Below are 16,136 nucleotides of genomic sequence, written 5' to 3'. Positions count from 1 at the left end.
TTCTCTTTAAAAAAATTTTTTTTTTTAGTTATTCATTTTAGGTGGGGGGGAGACAGAGAGAGAGAGAGAGAGAGAGAAGGGGGAGGAGCAGGGAGCATCAACTCCTATGTGTGTCTTCACCGGACAAGCCCAGGGTTTTGAACCGGCGACCTCAGCGTTCCAGGTTGATGCTCTATCCACTGCGCCACCACAGATCAGGCCTATATTTATTTTCTCTTAAGTGTAGGTGAGCGTCATGTGTTTGACAAACATTTATATTTGTATTTGTGAACTAGTCTCATAATAATCTGCCCTTACTCGGTTTTTTCTTGTTGTTGTTTTGTTTTTTGGTTTTTTGTGACAGAGACAGAGAGAGGGACAGATAGGGACAAACAGGAAGGGAGAGAGATGAGAAGGATCGATTCTTTGTTGCAGCACCTTATTTGTTCATTGATTGCTTTCTCATATGTGCCTTGACCAGGGGGCTACAGCAGATTGAGTGACCCTTGCTCAAGCCAGCGACCTTGGGCTTCAAGCCAATGACCCCACGCTAAAGCTGGTGAGCCCGCGCTCAAGCCAGTGACCTTGGGGTTTCGAACCTGGGTCCTCCGTGTCCTGGTCCAACACCCTATCCACTGCGCCACCGTCTGGTCAGGCATACCATTTTTCTATTTGGTGTTTCTATCTATATCTCTACCTCTCTTTTTCTTTTCTTTCTTTTTTTTAAGTATTACTTTGTAAGAGCACTTTATAGGTTAAGAAATCAGCCCTGTGTCAGTGAAATAAGTTGCAAATATTTTTCCCAGTTTGTCGTTTCTCTTCTCATTTTGTTTACTACGGGCTTTTACATTCACCGTATTACTTTTTTTTTTTAACAGAGACAGAGAGAGAGTCAGACAGAGGGACAGATAGGGACAAACAGACAGGAACAGAGAGAGATGAGAAGCATCAATCATCAGTCTTTCGTTGCGACACCTCAGTTGTTCATTGATTGCTTTCTCATATGTTCCATGACCGTGGGCCTTCAGCAGACCGAGTAACCCCCTGCTTGAGCCAGCGACCTTGAGTCCAAGCTAGTGAGCTTTTTTTCTCAAGCCAGATGAGCCCATGCTCAAGCTGGCTATCCTGGGGTCTCGAACCTGGGTCCTTCCGCATCCCAGTCCGACGCTCCATCCACTGTGCCACCGCCTGGTCAGGCTATGTGCTAGAATTTATCAATCTTTTCTGCTGGTCATACTTAGAGAGGAGTTCTCCACTCTGAGATTGTTTATTTAAAAATCTCCCAATTTTTTTTTCCAGTACTGTTATGACTTTTTTTACATTTAAATCTTTGTTCTGTCAGGAATTTACTTTCTATGTAGGGTGTGAGGTAGGAATTGGACCTGAATCTGTGTCCAGATGGGACAGCCATTATTATAAATGTCATTCACCTCCTCTCCCCGGGTCCTCCTGTCCGGTTACTCTTCCTTCACGACTAATACCAAACATTGGCACAATCAAGCTGACATGGTATCCGGTGGCCAAGTACCCAGGCCCTTGGCTAGTGAACGGCTGGTATTTCGTGCTGCGCTCAGAGAGACCCGGGGTGCCTCCAGTCTGGGAGCACCCCCCACTCCGGCAGTCCAGCCGTGTTTCCTTCTAGCATCCCCTGGCTCCCTGGAGTTGTGTGTGGGTCTAACTGGTCTCCTCAGACTGGACTGTCTCATGTCCCGTGTCTCTCCTTGCCCGTGTCTGCTACGGGCCCTCTATCAGAGCCTTGACTAGTCAGCCCCCACCGCGAGCCAAGACCTCACTCACATGCACTGCCGAGTCCCCAGGACACGGGGAAGCACCGCCTCTCTCCCCCTCTGCGTGAGGGAAGGGAAGCTCAGAGAATGGGAAGGACCCGGTCAGGGTCATACGTCTAAGAAGTGACTCAGAGAGGATTCGAGTTCAGCTCCCCCTGATTGTGCAACCAGGGCTCCTACTGCCCAGACGACCTCCTCTAGTAAAAACCCAAGCCGTCGAGTGACAGGGTTCCTCACTCGCCAGCGAGTGTCAGCATCTGCTCTCGCCGCCTGGAGGCATGGAGCGGGCCGGTCGTTAGCTCCCACAGACTCACAGAGCAAGCCGGGGGCACAGCTGAGTGCTGAGCCTGGGCGGCGCGAACCCCGAGTCCAAGTTCTCACCCACAAAACCGAACTGTCTCCTGTCACGAACGAGTCACACGTAGCTGTGGGTCCCTAAAGCACAGGCATCTCTGTCCCCAGTGTCTGAGTGCCATCCGCGAGGAGTCTGAACTGACCAAGGTCGAGATGAAGATAGTGGAACACAGCGAGGCCATCACTGAGCTGTCCAGCGAGCTCACCACCCTGGAGATGCAGCTGGTGGAGCAGCTGGAGGTGGGTGAGGCGGGGTCCCCTGGGCACAGGGCGGAAGGGAGGGCCCTGCCAGGTCACCGGGAGAGAACCTGGGGACACAGCGACGAAGCCACAGTCACACCTGCTGGAGACACCGGGCACAGCCCGTGCCAGGTTTAAATGAAAAACATTCAAACTTAGAGGCTAAATAGCATGTTACTAAATAACAAATGGGTTAACGACAAGATCAAGGAAGAAATAAAAAATTCCCTTGAGACAAAGGAAAATGAGCATACAACAACACAAAATCTATGGGACACAGCTAAAGCAGTCCTGAGAGGGAAGTTCAGAGCATTACAGGAATACCCTAAAAAAGCAAGAAAAATTGCAAATAAACAACCTAACTCTGCACCTAAAAGAACTAGAGAAAGAGCCGCAAACAAAGCCCAGAGGAAGTAGAAGGAAGGAAACAATAAAGATCAGAGTAGAAACAAATGACATAGAAGTTAAAAAAAATACAAAAGATCAATGACACCAAGAGCTGTTTTTTTGTTTGTTTGTTTTTTGTATTTTTCTGAAGCCGGAAACGGGGAGGCAGTCAGACAGACTCCCGCATGCGCCCGACCGGGATCCACCCGGCATGCCCACCAGGGGGTGATGCTCTGCCCATCTGGGGAGTCGCTCTGTTGCAACCAGAGCTATTCTAGCGCCTGAGGCAGAGGCCATGGAGCCATCCTCAGCGCCCGGGCCATCTTGCTCCAATGAGCCTCGGCTGCGGGAGGGGAAGAGAGAGACAGAGAGGAAGGAGAGGGGGAGGGATGGAGAAGCAGATGGGCGCTTCTCCTGTGTGCCCTGGCTGGGAATCAAACCCAGGACTTCCACATGCCAGGCCAACGCTCTACCACTGAGCCAACCAGCCAGGGCAGGAGAGGACTTTTTATCAGACAAGGAGCTGTCCAGGTGCTAAAACAAAAACAAGGTGTCCCCTCCCACAAGCCCCCATTGGGGATGAAACAAATCTCTGCGTCTCAGCTTGCAGTTGCTGGTGATGCGAGGAGCCTGCCCTTCCACACTCAGCGTGGAAATGAGAAGGCTGCTATCGGAAATCCCTCAGCGACCAGAGTGACAGGCGTGTTCACAGGTCAGCCGAGTCCAGCGTCTGAGGCGCTAGGACCAGTCGAGCCTCCCTGGATGCCGCCACGGCCGGCCGGGCCAAGAGATAGCCCCTGACCCAGTCCTCCCATGTCGGGTGACACCGCAGACGCCAGACAGGTTTCCCGGCCACACGGGTGGGTGCTCAGCGCTGTGGAAAGCGTGCGCACTGCAGACGGCAGCACGGGGCCTGCCTCCCGGGAGCGTGGGCCGCGGCTCCGACCTTTTCAGCCAGAGCCACCCCCTCTTCAGCACACGCCAATCCCCAGAGCCCGTGCACAGTGACACTCATGTCATCGGCACACCTGCGCACAGCGCCCAAAGGCTGCAGGTGCAGCCACGCTTCTCAGTGACCCTAATTTATTCATTACAACCGCGTTCACAGGCATCTGGAATAAGGACAACTGGCTCAGCCTGCAGACCACTCCCACCCCCAGGGAGCTTACGTAGGCTCCCTGCGTCCTGGGGTCCGTGGTGCCCTGTGGACGTGGCCGTCCTGGGGCTCACGGCGTCACCACGCATCACCCTCACCCTCCGCTGTCCCCTCAGTCAACGTTAAGTCCCATCAGGCCCCCGTGTCTGTCTTGCTAAGCACTGGGAAGGGCAATGCGGGGGTTCCTCCAGGGCTCCGATGGTCTGGGATCCTGCACAGGATTACTGAGGGTTTGCTCTCTGCCAGGCCCCCTGCAAAGCGCTTTGTGTGCAGTAACCTGTTTAAGCTTCGCAGCAACTCCATGAGATAAGGTGCTGCAGCCTCATTCACAGAGGAGGGGAGGGAGCTGAGGCCCAGGACAGCTCAGTGACATTCCCAGAGTTACACACTGACTGGGAAGAGCCACGCGCGCGTGTGTGTGTGTGTGTGTGTGTGTGTGTGTGTGTGTGTGTACACAGGCTGGGGGCAGTTAAAACCAGGACAGGTGCACCTGGCAGAGGGAACAGGCAAGGGCCTGAGAAAGCATCCCATTAAACATCCCAGGGGTGCTGAGCGACAGAAATGGCCAGGGAGGAACAGCGCTGTGGGGCAGAGGGGAGGAGAGAGGAGTAGGATCCATTCATAAACACCTACCAGGAAGGCCACGGTGGCTGGTCCCCATCTTGAACGTCTGTGATTCCCGGTTCTGGCTAAGTCCTAAGGAGTGCCTTTTGCTCTGAGGCCAGGCCCGGTCACGCTCACTGTTCTTGATCATTTCTAGGAGACAATCAACCTGTTTGAAAGGAACATCATCGACTTGGTGGGGCTCTTTACTGAAAATGTCCAAAGCCTATATCCTTTCCTGTGTGACTGACCTTCCTTTTCTGGGAGGGTGGGGGGTGGCGGCCGGGCCTGTGGGGTTGCGCTGACCCACACCGCTGCTCCCCCTGCCTCCAGGGGGTGGTTAGGGGGGATGGTGGCCGCTTTTAAACAAACAGCCGGGGAGGGTAACGCTTCATCACAAAGTGAACAGGGTACAAGTAAGTGGGATTCCCTTCCAGGTGACCACCGTGCGGCCCAATGCCTGCCCCTTCCACTACTGCCTTAACATGTCGGCAGAGATAGTAACAAAGAGACACCTGTCTATACCCCTAAGATGACACTAAATTCATCACAGGATCCTGCTGCCTGCGATTCTCTACTTTTGAAATTAGAGGAATGTAAAATCTCCCGGGTTTTTTTGTTGTTGTTTTCCACTAAGAAGAAAGCTTCCCTTCAAAGGATGGAAACTGGGCAACCACTTTGAGTGCTCAGAGAATGCTCCCTGGCTCTGAGGGAGTCTCTCTGAGACAGCTGTGTTCCGGTTAACCGGTTAACCCCTGCAGGGCTGCTCTTCCGGGGCAGTTGGGGAGGTCTGGGGGGAAAGGAGGTATTGTTTCCAATAGAAGTCCTGAAAGGTCTATTCTCGAATGAGTGACACTCTAGGGGAGACCACACCCCAGAACCCGCACCCGCCCACTGTGTTGCAGGTGTACCCGCCCAGGGGCTGGCACAACCTCCACGTTGAAGACACTGACAAATTATTCACAGTGAGCAGGGCAGGTTAAATTTCTGGGCGGGGAGCCTACATCTGGGGTATGACCAGCCTCTTCTGCCACCCCAGAGCCCTGTCATGTGTGGGGAAAACTGCTGTGCTCCACCCCAGGAGTAATCCCTGGCCCTGCCCTCCTGAGCCAGTAGTCCCAAGGGGATACAGAGGTCAGAGAGGCAATGAGTCGCAGCTGACCCAGAGGCAGGGCCGGCAGCCTCCCTGAGGGAGCGCCCACAAGGTGAAGACCTGAGGGTGGGCAGAGAGCCAGGTGGAATTGTGGGGAGAACAGAGCAGACAGAGGAGGCAGCCTATGTAAATGTCCTGAGGAGAGTCAGAGATTTATGGGTCCAGAAAGAGGCCCTTAGGATGCAATCGATACCGTCAGCACCAGAGGGATGGGGTCCTGCTTCCGGGGTGTCCACTCTGGCTGCTGTGGGGAGAAAGCACTAGAGCAGGGGGCCTGGTCTTAGCCTTCAGTCCATTCAGGAGAGAAGTGGACAATGGGGAGCCCAGGGCCAAGGGTCCGTGATAAGCAGGTGTGTGTATGGGGTGGGGGGAGTCAGATGGCCCTGGGGTCAGGAGCTCACGGGTTGATGGCCATGCAGGCAGCCAGGCACTGGCAGCTCCGCGTGTGCCTTTTGGCCCTTGAGAGTCTGTTCTCATCCAGCGGAAAGGACCAGCCTGTAGGACAGGGAGGCCGCTCCACCCCCCGCCTTTTGCTTAACTCTCAGCGGCACGATGGCTCAGTGCCGGGACCTGGAGAACCACCACCACGAGAAGCTCTTGGAGATCTCCATCAACACCCTGGAGAAGATAGTGAAGGGCGAGCTGGATGAGGACCTGCCCGACGACGTTCGAGTGGTGAGTGAGGTGGGAGGAGGGGCGGGGCTGGGGCGGGGCCATGGTGAGAGTGAGGTGAGAGGGGCGGGGCGGGGCCATAGTGAGTGAGGTGAGGGGGCGGGGCTGGGGCCATGGTGAGTGAGGTGAGAGGGGAGGGGCTGGGGGCGGGGCCATGGTGAGTGAGTGAGGTGAGAGGGGCGGGATGGGGCGGGGCCATGGTGAGAGTGAGGTGAAGGGGCGTGGCTGGGGCAGGGCCATGGCGAGTATGTGGGGGGCGTGGCTGGGGCGGGGCCATGGTGAGTGAGTGAGGTGAGAGGGGCGGGATGGGGCGGGGCCATGGTGAGTGAGGTGGGAGGGGAGGGGCTGGGGGCAGGGCCATGGCGAGTATGTGGGGGGCGTGGCTGGGGCGGGGCCATGGTGAGTGAGTGAGGTGAGAGGGGCTGGGGCGGGGCCATGGTGAGTGAGTGAGGTGAGAGGGGCTGGGGCGGGGCCATGGTGAGAGTGAGGTGAGAGGGGCTGGGGCGGGGCCATGGTGAGAGTGAGGTGAGAGAGGAGGGGCTGGGGCGGGGCCATGGTGAGAATGAGGTGAGAGGGGCTGGGGCGGGGCCATGGTGAGAGTAAAGTGAAGGGGCGGGGCTGGTGCGGGGCCATGGTGAGTGAGGTGAGAGGGGAGGGGCTGGGGGCAGGGCCATAGTGAGTGAGGTGAGAGGGGAGGGGCTGGGGGCGGGGCCATGGTGAGTGAGTGAGGTGAGAGGGGCGGGATGGGGCGGGGCCATGGTGAGAGTGAGGTGAAGGGGCGTGGCTGGGACAGGGCCATGGTGAGTGAGTGAGGTGAGAGGGGCGGGATGGGCGGGGCCATGGTGAGTGAGGTGGGAGGGGAGGGGCTGGGGGCAGGGCCATGGCGAGTATGTGGGGGGCGTGGCTGGGGCGGGGCTATGGTGAGTGAGTGAGAGGGGCGGGGCTGGGGCGGGGCCATGGCGAGTGTGTGAGGTGGGAGGGGCGTGGCCGGGGCGGGGCCATGGTGAGAGAGTGAGGTGAGAGGGGCGGGGCTGGGGCGGGGCCATTGTGAACAGACGGCCAGGTCCAGCTCCACCGCTCCAGGGAGCCTAAAAACCTGCAGGGGCCTCAGTGTCCTCATCTGTAAAAGGGGACAATAACCACCATTGCAGTGTGGTAGGCAGATGAAATCGCCTAACAAAACAAACACCTGCTGTGGGGGTGGCACTCTGTGAGGCTCAACTAAAGAGGAGCTCATGATAATTAGATTCATCTCAACTACCTGAAAACAGGCTGGTTTCCAAAAGCTCATTTCTGGGGGGTTTGCCGGTACTTTCTAGAAGAGGCCGTTACAAATAGAAGCTAAGGTCAGACATTTCCCCTAAGGTCTTTCTTGTTCTCCCTGCGTCTGTATGACGAGAAGCACTGCTGGGGTGTGGGGAACCACCCAGCACCTTTCTGAGCCAGCCAGATGCCGTCTCACTTTCCACTGGAGGTACTGGTGCTGATGGTCACGGACCCACAGGGTCGGCCTCACCCCCAGGTCCCCGGGTCCCCGATCTCCCGCACTGGGCCCTAGCAGCAGCAGCACGTGTTACATCTCAGGGAAGGGCCACAGACCCCAGTGTGGGAGCCCAGACCCGATGCTTTCGTGTCAGGAGCCCTTCACCCCCTCTCGGCTCATTCCTGTTACAGTCCCTCCTCTTCTCTCCCCCTCCACGTTGTCACCACATCAAGCCACCATGGGCCTGTGCATGGACCCCGGGACCCCTTACTGCTCTCCACACGGAAGCCAGAAAGAGCCCCTGAAAACCCAACCGCAGCAGTTGGTGCTTTTGCATGACACCCTCTACTGGCTTCCCGTGACCCTAGAGTAAGCTTGTGACCTGGCTCCTGCACACCCTCCGGCTTGGCCTGCTGCCCCAGCGGCCTCCCCTCGGCCCTTGCCGCTGAGCCACTCCCAAATGCCCAGGCCCGCTCCATCCGGATGGTGTCATGCCCGGCAGATGTGCCCTTTCCTGGGTATCTGTCTGTTTGGCTTCTCCTGTCATCAGCTCTCACCTCAAACGGCAGCTCCTTGCAGCCTCCCCTTCCCACCTCCTGAAAATCCACCGTGTGTCGCAAACCTTGGTTGTCACCGTCACACCCCTTGACATAGTTTCAAGCTATGTTGCTTCTGTTGCTTTATTTATGTGACTATTTACACCACATACATGAAAGGTGGCAATGGCCCCTTCACCACTAGGTAGCTCCCCAGTGCTGGTGGCAACGGTGCACGGCGCAGCTAAGGGGCCAGCAGTTCCACGACCAGGTGTGGACCACATCCTGCAGGCACCGAGACCAGCGGTCCCCAACTCCCATGGTCTGCTCAGCCGAGACAGACACCCAGCATAGCAGTGGAGGCAGGGCCACTGTGTCACCGACCTGCCGTCCCTAAACAGCCACTAAAAGTTGTTGTCCAGTCACGGAGAGATGCCATCTCCCCCCAGCCCTGAAGTAAGGCCACCGACAAGGGCCCTCTGGCACACCCCAAAGGGACCGTCGGGAGGTGGGTGGAGTTCCTCCATGGCACAGCTCCCTGGTCTGTGACACCCGCAGGCACAGACCCAATGACTGGGACACACAAAAAGATGGTGTGAGGGCCAGCAGTTGACAAGCAGACGAGGCTGGGGCTTCCAGTGGCCAGCCCTCTCTCTGGTCAGGCTGGCTCTGCCTGGCACCGTCTTACACCTGTTTCTGGGTTCCCAGGAACACTCAACACCTGCTGACTGGGAGGGGGCCGACCCCCGCGGGCTGGCAATGTGAGCTCTGCCCACTGAGGGCTCACAGGGTCCAGGATGTGAAGCCGTATGCTCACACACAATCTCAGTCCACCCAAGGCCCCCACACAGGCAGGACTGTTACCACCCCAGATGACAGATGGGAAAACTGGGTACGCCTGGGCCTCAACAAAGTTTGGTAAACTGCCCAAGATGGCACCGCTCATGAGGACCAGAGTCTGGACTCGGACTAGTCTGAGAGATACTGTGGCCTGCAGAGCTGGCCCTGTGCCCCCGCCGCAGACTACAAGCTGGTGATCTGGGCGTGCCCGTGACCCCGGGCGCTGTGGTCCCAGGGCTCTACCTCTGAGCTAAGGGGCTCCTTGAGCTCGCTCGCAGGGTGGTGTCAAGTGCTGTCCTGCTGAGGCCCACTAGTGGGCAGCCAGCAGGCCCGCTGGACGCCTTTCCCTCTGCGGCCGGTGTGAGCCTCCGTCCTGTCGGGAATGTCTGCAGTTGCAGTGGGAGACATTGCAGGGACCTTCACCGCTGTCCACGTCTCCTTAGAGTTAAGCCACAGCGTGGCGTGCTGTCCCCAGGGGGAAGAGAGCATGCCGTGACTGGAACATAGTGCTGACCCAGACAGCGGACAGTTCCTGCGGGCCTCCCGAGGGCCAGCCGTCTGGGAGGCACTGGACCCACATCGGCTCTTTTAATCTGCACATCAACACAGTAACGTCCTACCCTCATGACTCCCTTTGACAGATAAGGAAACTGAGGCAGAGAGGTGAGACTGGCCCCCCTAAGACACAAAGCATCTAAGTGGTCAAGTTGGGATTCGAACACAGACAGAACGTCTGCTGAGCCTGTGGCCAGGTGGGAGGCTCGGGGAGGGAACAGGCCTGGGTGAAAACCCCAGCTTCCGGGACGTAATTATCGAGCATATCGTGATAAGAAGTCACACCGAGGCGGCTCTCTGTGTGAAACTTGCTGCAGCTGAGTGACTGTGGCCAGACCATGCCACACTTGGGGCTGGGGCTGTATTTTCAAGCCTGTCACCACTTTGGAGGGAGAGCCAAACATTCAGGTGCGAGGAGAGAGCCCGGGGCGGGCATTGAGGGGCGGCCCTGAGCGGCGCTGGCCTGCACCGCTGCCCGTGGCAAGGTCGGCGGGGTGGTGAGCACATTGCTACTCCACTCCAGCAGAGCTGAGGGCAGAGCCAGCATGGAGCTGCGACGAGCCACTGCCCCGTTTAGGAGGCGCAGGAGGCCAGACAGGCTCCCCGGGTCCTCTGAACGTCCACGCGGACGTCCAGCTGCAAGGGCAGACCAGAGCCTGGGCCCAGGCCACTGGACTGTGAGCCCTCAGAGTCTGCTAGTCGACAGTGGGTGTGACACGAATCAGCAACGTCTGGACAGGGAGGCTGGGACCTACCGGCACCGCCGTGGAAGGGGGGCTGGCGGCACAGGTCACTACCCCTTTGGCCAAGCCAGGACCGGTGGGGCAGGACCTCTGCTCACTGCTCTGCAGCGGAGGGGCTGCAGTGTTAGCAGGTGCCCGGGGTGGGTGTGGCAGAATGATGTCATCCCACACGGGCGTGGGGCAACAAATCCTTAAGCCCCCAGAATCTCAGTGGCCCTGGGGGGGAGGTCACCAGCTGTGCCCAAAGCCCTGCCCCCACCACAAGAAGGGGCTTTAAAACGAATGTGTCTTTGTGCCCATACGGCCCACAGAACAGGATGGGGTGGCTCTGAGCCTGGCGTGGCTGCCACTCCTCAAGGGCTCTGCATACCCCTGCCCCTGCCCCAGGGCTCCGACCTGCAGAAATGGAAGGGGCGTCTAGGACACTCTGCCCTTTGAAGGCACACTGACAGGGCCACCATTCTGGGTCACCAGAAACACCTTGAAACTTGCTTTTTATTTTTTTAAAATATTTTATTTATTGATTTTACAGAGAGAGGAAGGGTTGGGGGCCGAAAAGTAGTTGCTTCACTCGAGCTGTTCATGGGTTGGTTGTTGTACACGCCTTGACCAGGCAGGCCCAGGTTTCGAACAGGTGACCTCTACCACTGTGCTGCTGCAGGCCAGGCTTGAAACTTGCATTTTAAAATCATTTTTAAATTTAAACCAAATTTCTTTTGTTTGCATTTTACAAATGTCACAGTTTTTCATAACCAATTCTTACCTCATCCATTCCAAGCAGACTCCACTTCCCAGTTTCCGAAGCTGTCTTCTTATTCAAACTTTGGGGGATGATTTCTCTGCTTGGCTTAGGAGGTCAGCTGTAACCCACTTTTAAAAATGAGGAATGAGGCCCTGGCCGGTTGGCTCAGTGGTAGAGCGTCGGCCTGGCGTGCAGAAGTCCCGGGTTTGATTCCCGGCCAGGGCACACAGGAGAAGCACCCATTTGCTTCTCCACCCCTCCCCCTCTCCTTCCTCTCTGTCTCTCTCTTCCCCTCCCGCAGCTGAGGCTCCACTGGAGCAAAGATGGCCCGGGCGCTGGGGATGGCTCCTTGGCTTCTGCCCCAGGCGCTAGAGTGACTCTGGTCATGGCAGAGTGACACCCCGGAGGGGCAGAGCATCGTCCCCTGGTGGGCAGAGCGTCACCCCCTGGTGGGCGTGCCGGGTGGATCCCGGTCGGGCACATGCAGGAGTCTGTCTGACTGTCTCTCCCGGTTTCTAGCTTCAGAAAAATACAAAAAAAAAAGAAAAATAAAAATGAGGAATGAGCCTGACCAGGCAGTGGCACAGTGAATAGAGTGTCAACCTGGGACACCGAGAACCCAGGTTCAAAACCCCAAGGTCGCCAGCTTGAGCATGGGCTTACCAGCTTGAGCACAGGGTCGCTGGCTTGAGCGTGGGATCATGGACATGACCCCCAAGGTCGCTGGTTTGAGCCCAAGGTCGCTGGCTTGAGCAAGGGGTCACTGTCTCTGCTGTAGCCCCCCCCCCCACCGTCAAGGCACACATGAGAAGCAATCAATGAACTAAGGTGCTGCAACTACGAGTTGATGGTTCTCATCTTTTTCCCTTCCCATCTGTCCCTCTCTTTCTCTCTCTTGCTAAAAATAAATAAATAAAATAAAATAAAAATGAGGAATGAGGACCTTTTTTGTGATGGGTCAGTGTTGTGGTTATTTTGAAATAGCTGTCACAACCACTCGGGGCAAGCCGAGGCTCACAGGCAGGCAGGCTGTGCATGTCTCTGAACCCTTCCGAGAGCCTGGCCTGGGACCATCTATGCCGAGGAAGAACTTAATGACTTCTTGTCATTTCTCCTATGTGACAGTGCGACTTGGTCCCCCAGACGGCCCATGCCCCACGTCAGCCAGCTTGATTTCCCACAGGGGATTCTGTGGAAACCCAGCATCCCATAGGGTAGTAGCAGGTATTACTCTGGAAGGAAGCCTGTGGGCAAATAAGGTGAAAAACAGAGAAAAAGGTTGAGTTTTTTCCCACCCACAGGGTTTCCCAGAGTTATCTCTAGAAAAATGCTTTGTGCATTGTGAAACCCAGGAGGGACAGGGACTTAGGGTGTACAGACTCCCTCCCTCCCTCTTTCCCTCTTTCCCTCTCTCCCTCCCTCCTTCCCTCTTCTTTCTTTCTTTCTTTCTTTTTCTTTCTTTCTTTCTTTCTTTCTTTCTTTCTTTCTTTCTTTCTTTCTTTCTTTCTTTTCTTTCTTTCTTTCTCTCTCTCTCTCTCTCTTTCTTTTCCTTCCTTCCTTCCTTCCTTCCTTCCTTCCTTCCTTCCTTCCTTCCTTCACTTCCCTTCCTTTCCCTTTCTTTCTTTTTTCAGAGATATAAACATCTGAAGATTCCACAGGACTTACTTTGAGACTATTAAGCTAAAGCAGGGGTCCCCAAACTTTTTACACAGGGGGCCAGTTCACTGTCCCTCAGACCGTTGGAGGGCCGGACTATAAAAAAAACTATGAACAAATCCCTATGCACACTGCACATATCTTATTTTAAAGTAAAAAAAACAAAACGGGAACAAATACAATATTTAAAATAAAAAACAAGTAAATTTAAATCAAGAAACTGACCAGTATTTCAATGGGAACTATGGGCCTGCTTTTGGCTAATGAGATGGTCAATGTGCTCCTCTCACTGACCACCAATGAAAGAGGTGCCCCTTCTCGAAGTGCAGCGGGGCGGATAAATGGCCTCAGGGGGCCGCATGTGGCCCGAGGGCCGTAGTTTGGGGACCCCTGAGCTAAAGGCTACTACACAAAAGAGCAAAGCCGGGGTGGGTCCATTGCAGCTCCCTCTGCGGTGTAGAGCCCTCAGGCGTCGGGCTCCCTGGCGAGGTCGGGAGCCGCCCTGTGCAGCAGAAGCCGCTGCCTGCTCAGTGCCTCCGCAGCCCTCACCGCTCTGGGAAACGATCCCACTTGATCGTCAGCTGTGCCAGACACACCACAGCCACATTGCAAACACCCAGAACCAGCCGGGCCTGGTAGGGAATGGTTGTTCCCAACAGCTTCTTACAAGGCAGAAAACACGGTCAGGAACGCAGGCAGCAGGAGGGCCGAGGGCAACACAAGGTTTGCTTTGGTTTCCTGGCGGCAGTGGAGAAGCAGGCCTGGCCTGAGCGCCCATCTGTGGGCAGTGGAGAAGCAGGCCTGGCCTGAGCGCCCATCTGTGGGCAGTGGAGAAGCAGGCCTGGCCTGAGCACCCATCTGTGGGCAGTTTGCTTCGGTTCCCCGGCGGCAGTGGAGAAGCAGGCCTGGCCTGAGCGCCCATCTGTGGGCAGTGGAGAAGCAGGCCTGGCCTGAGCGCCCATCTGTGGGCAGTGGAGAAGCAGGCCTGGCCTGAGCGCCCATCTGTGGGCAGTGGAGAAGCAGGCCTGGCCTCAGCGCCCATCTGTGGGCAGTGGAGAAGCAGGCCTGGCCTGAGCGCCCATCTGTGGGCAGTTTGCTTTGGTTCCCCGGCGGCAGTGGAGAAGCAGGCCTGGCCTGAGCGCCTATCTGTGGGCAGTTTGCTTTGGTTCCCTGGCGGCAGTGGAGAAGCAGGCCTGGCCTCAGCGCCCATCTGTGGGCAGGGCCTCCTGTCCCCAGAGCTGTCTCAAGAGCCCGGGCCAGCCTCACACCTCCCACCTGGCCTGCGAGGGTCCAGGCAATGCAGGCTTGAGGGCAACTGAGAGAGAAGCGTAGTGACAGCCGGTGTCCTGAGTGAGGTCACCCTTGGGCCAGCCACTGGCCTTCTCCTGGGAGAGAACAAGCTGCCACGAGGATTGTGGTCAACACCCCGGCTGACCTTTCTCGTAATGCTCGTGCTGCTCAGGGCTGGGAGGGCTGTCACTAGGTGAGCCGTGGGAAAGTGCGCTCACACTCAGCGGGCGGTCGGCTGGGCGCCGGTCAGCTGCCCACGCAGCACGGCCTCCACCAGCCGGGGGACTCTCGGGGAGGTGGTCCCTCCTCTCGAGCTCAGTGGCTGTGCTCAGGGAAGAACGGGACACCCTTGCTCCTCTGACCTGCCCCCTCTGATCTCCGTTCCCAGCTCTTTGTGGACAAAGACACAATCGTGAATGCCGTGGGCGCGTCGCATGACATCCACCTCCTGAAGATCGACAACCGAGAAGATGAGCTGGTGACCAGGGTCAGCTCCTGGTGCACCCAGCTGGTGGACAAGGTGAGGGGCTGTAACTGTCCAGCAGGCTGCACGACCCTCTAGCTGCCAGCCAGGGAGAGACTGGGGCTCTTCCCTGGGGGCACAGACTTGTGTTAAGAAATAAGAAAGTGGCCTGACCAGGCGGTGGCGCAGTGGATAGAGCGTTGGACTGGGATGTGGAAGGACCCAGGTTCGAGACCCCGAGGTCGCCAGCTTGAGTGCGGGCTCATCTGGCTTGAGCAAAAGCTCATCAGCTTGGACCCAGGGTCGCTGGCTCCAGCAAGGGGTTACTCAATCTGCTGAAGGCCCACGGTCAAGGCACATATGAGAAAGCAATCAATGAACAACTAAGAAGTCGCAACGTGCAACGAAAAACTAATGATTGATGCTTCTCATCTCTCTCTGTTCCTGTCTGTCTGTCCCTGTCTATCCCTCTCTCTGACTCTCTCTCTGTCTCTGTAAAAAAAAAAAAAAAAAAAAAAAAAGAGAAAGTGGCTGACCAGGCAGTGGCGCAATGGGTAGTGTGCTGAACTGGAACACTGAGGTCGCCGGTCGCCGGTTCCAGACCCTGGGCTTGCCTGGTCAAGGCACATACCAGAAGCAGCTATAAGTTGGTGCTTCCCGCCCATTCTCCCACACCACACTCTCTCCCTTTCTCTCTCTCTCTCTCTCTCTCTGTCTCTCTCCCTCTCTCTCTCTCCTCTCCAAAATCAATAAAATCTAAATAAAAAAAAAGGAAATAAGCGTTGTAGAATTCTACCCTGAGGACTCCATGCTGCCCGACCAGACAGGAAAGCCCATGGCTTCATGTTTCTAGCTCTTCCCTCAAACACAGAGAAGACGGAACACAGGAGACTCGGACATAAAGGGGAAACGTAACTCTGGGCAGAACTCAAAGGACTCCCCTTACTCTCCCTTTCCCCCCGAACCAGACTCAGTGAAGGGTGGCGAGCGATGATCTGACCCCAGGACCCTGGGCTCTGGTCTCCCCTCAGATTCACCGGGATGAGGTCACGCGGAACCGCAAGCGTGTGAAGGAGATCAATCAATACATCGACCACGTGCAGAGTGACCTGGACAACCTTGAGAGCAGCGATTTCATAGATTAGGGCTGCGCTGGCTCCGGGCGGCTCCTTCTGAAGACACGGCGCTCGGCTCTGACCAGGAGAGCCCCGACTCACTGGCTGCCTCGGAGGAGTCCCTGGGGGTTTCTCCACCCGTCACCCCCAAATGTCCTCCTCCCACCGCCCCTGGAAAGACCCCCGAATGTAGAGAAAAATAAAGGAACTTGTGTGTCACCGTCTCCCCATTCTCAGAGAAGGAACCAGAATCTGACACACACGTTGAGTGGGAGAGAGGCCGAGACGAGCAGTCAGCGGTGTACTGAGAGCAGCTCTCGGGCGCGGCCCGTGGGCCAGACCCGGCCGTGGCCTGGACAGCTGGGCAGTCTCCTCCCGTGCG

General features: G+C 56.6%; 1 protein-coding gene across 1 annotated transcript in view; it reads left to right on the top strand.

Annotated features, from left to right (window-relative positions):
- DRC3 (dynein regulatory complex subunit 3) overlaps positions 1-15,914 on the top strand; it is a 39,370-nt gene extending 23,456 nt beyond the window's left edge. Inside the window, exons 10-14 of the mRNA XM_066366465.1 lie at positions 2,229-2,360; positions 4,664-4,734; positions 6,211-6,334; positions 14,565-14,696; positions 15,671-15,914. Coding sequence (XP_066222562.1) covers positions 2,229-2,360; positions 4,664-4,734; positions 6,211-6,334; positions 14,565-14,696; positions 15,671-15,784 — 573 coding nt within the window. The 3' untranslated portion in view covers positions 15,785-15,914. The remainder of the gene's footprint in view (positions 1-2,228; positions 2,361-4,663; positions 4,735-6,210; positions 6,335-14,564; positions 14,697-15,670) is intronic.
- The last annotated feature ends 222 nt before the right edge of the window (positions 15,915-16,136 follow it).

This window comes from Saccopteryx leptura, chromosome 2 (assembly GCF_036850995.1).
Source record: "Saccopteryx leptura isolate mSacLep1 chromosome 2, mSacLep1_pri_phased_curated, whole genome shotgun sequence".
In the NCBI taxonomy this organism is placed as follows: Eukaryota; Metazoa; Chordata; class Mammalia; order Chiroptera; family Emballonuridae; genus Saccopteryx; species Saccopteryx leptura.
Note: the sequence above shows the minus strand (reverse complement) of the source record. Positions and strands in the feature narration are given on the sequence as shown.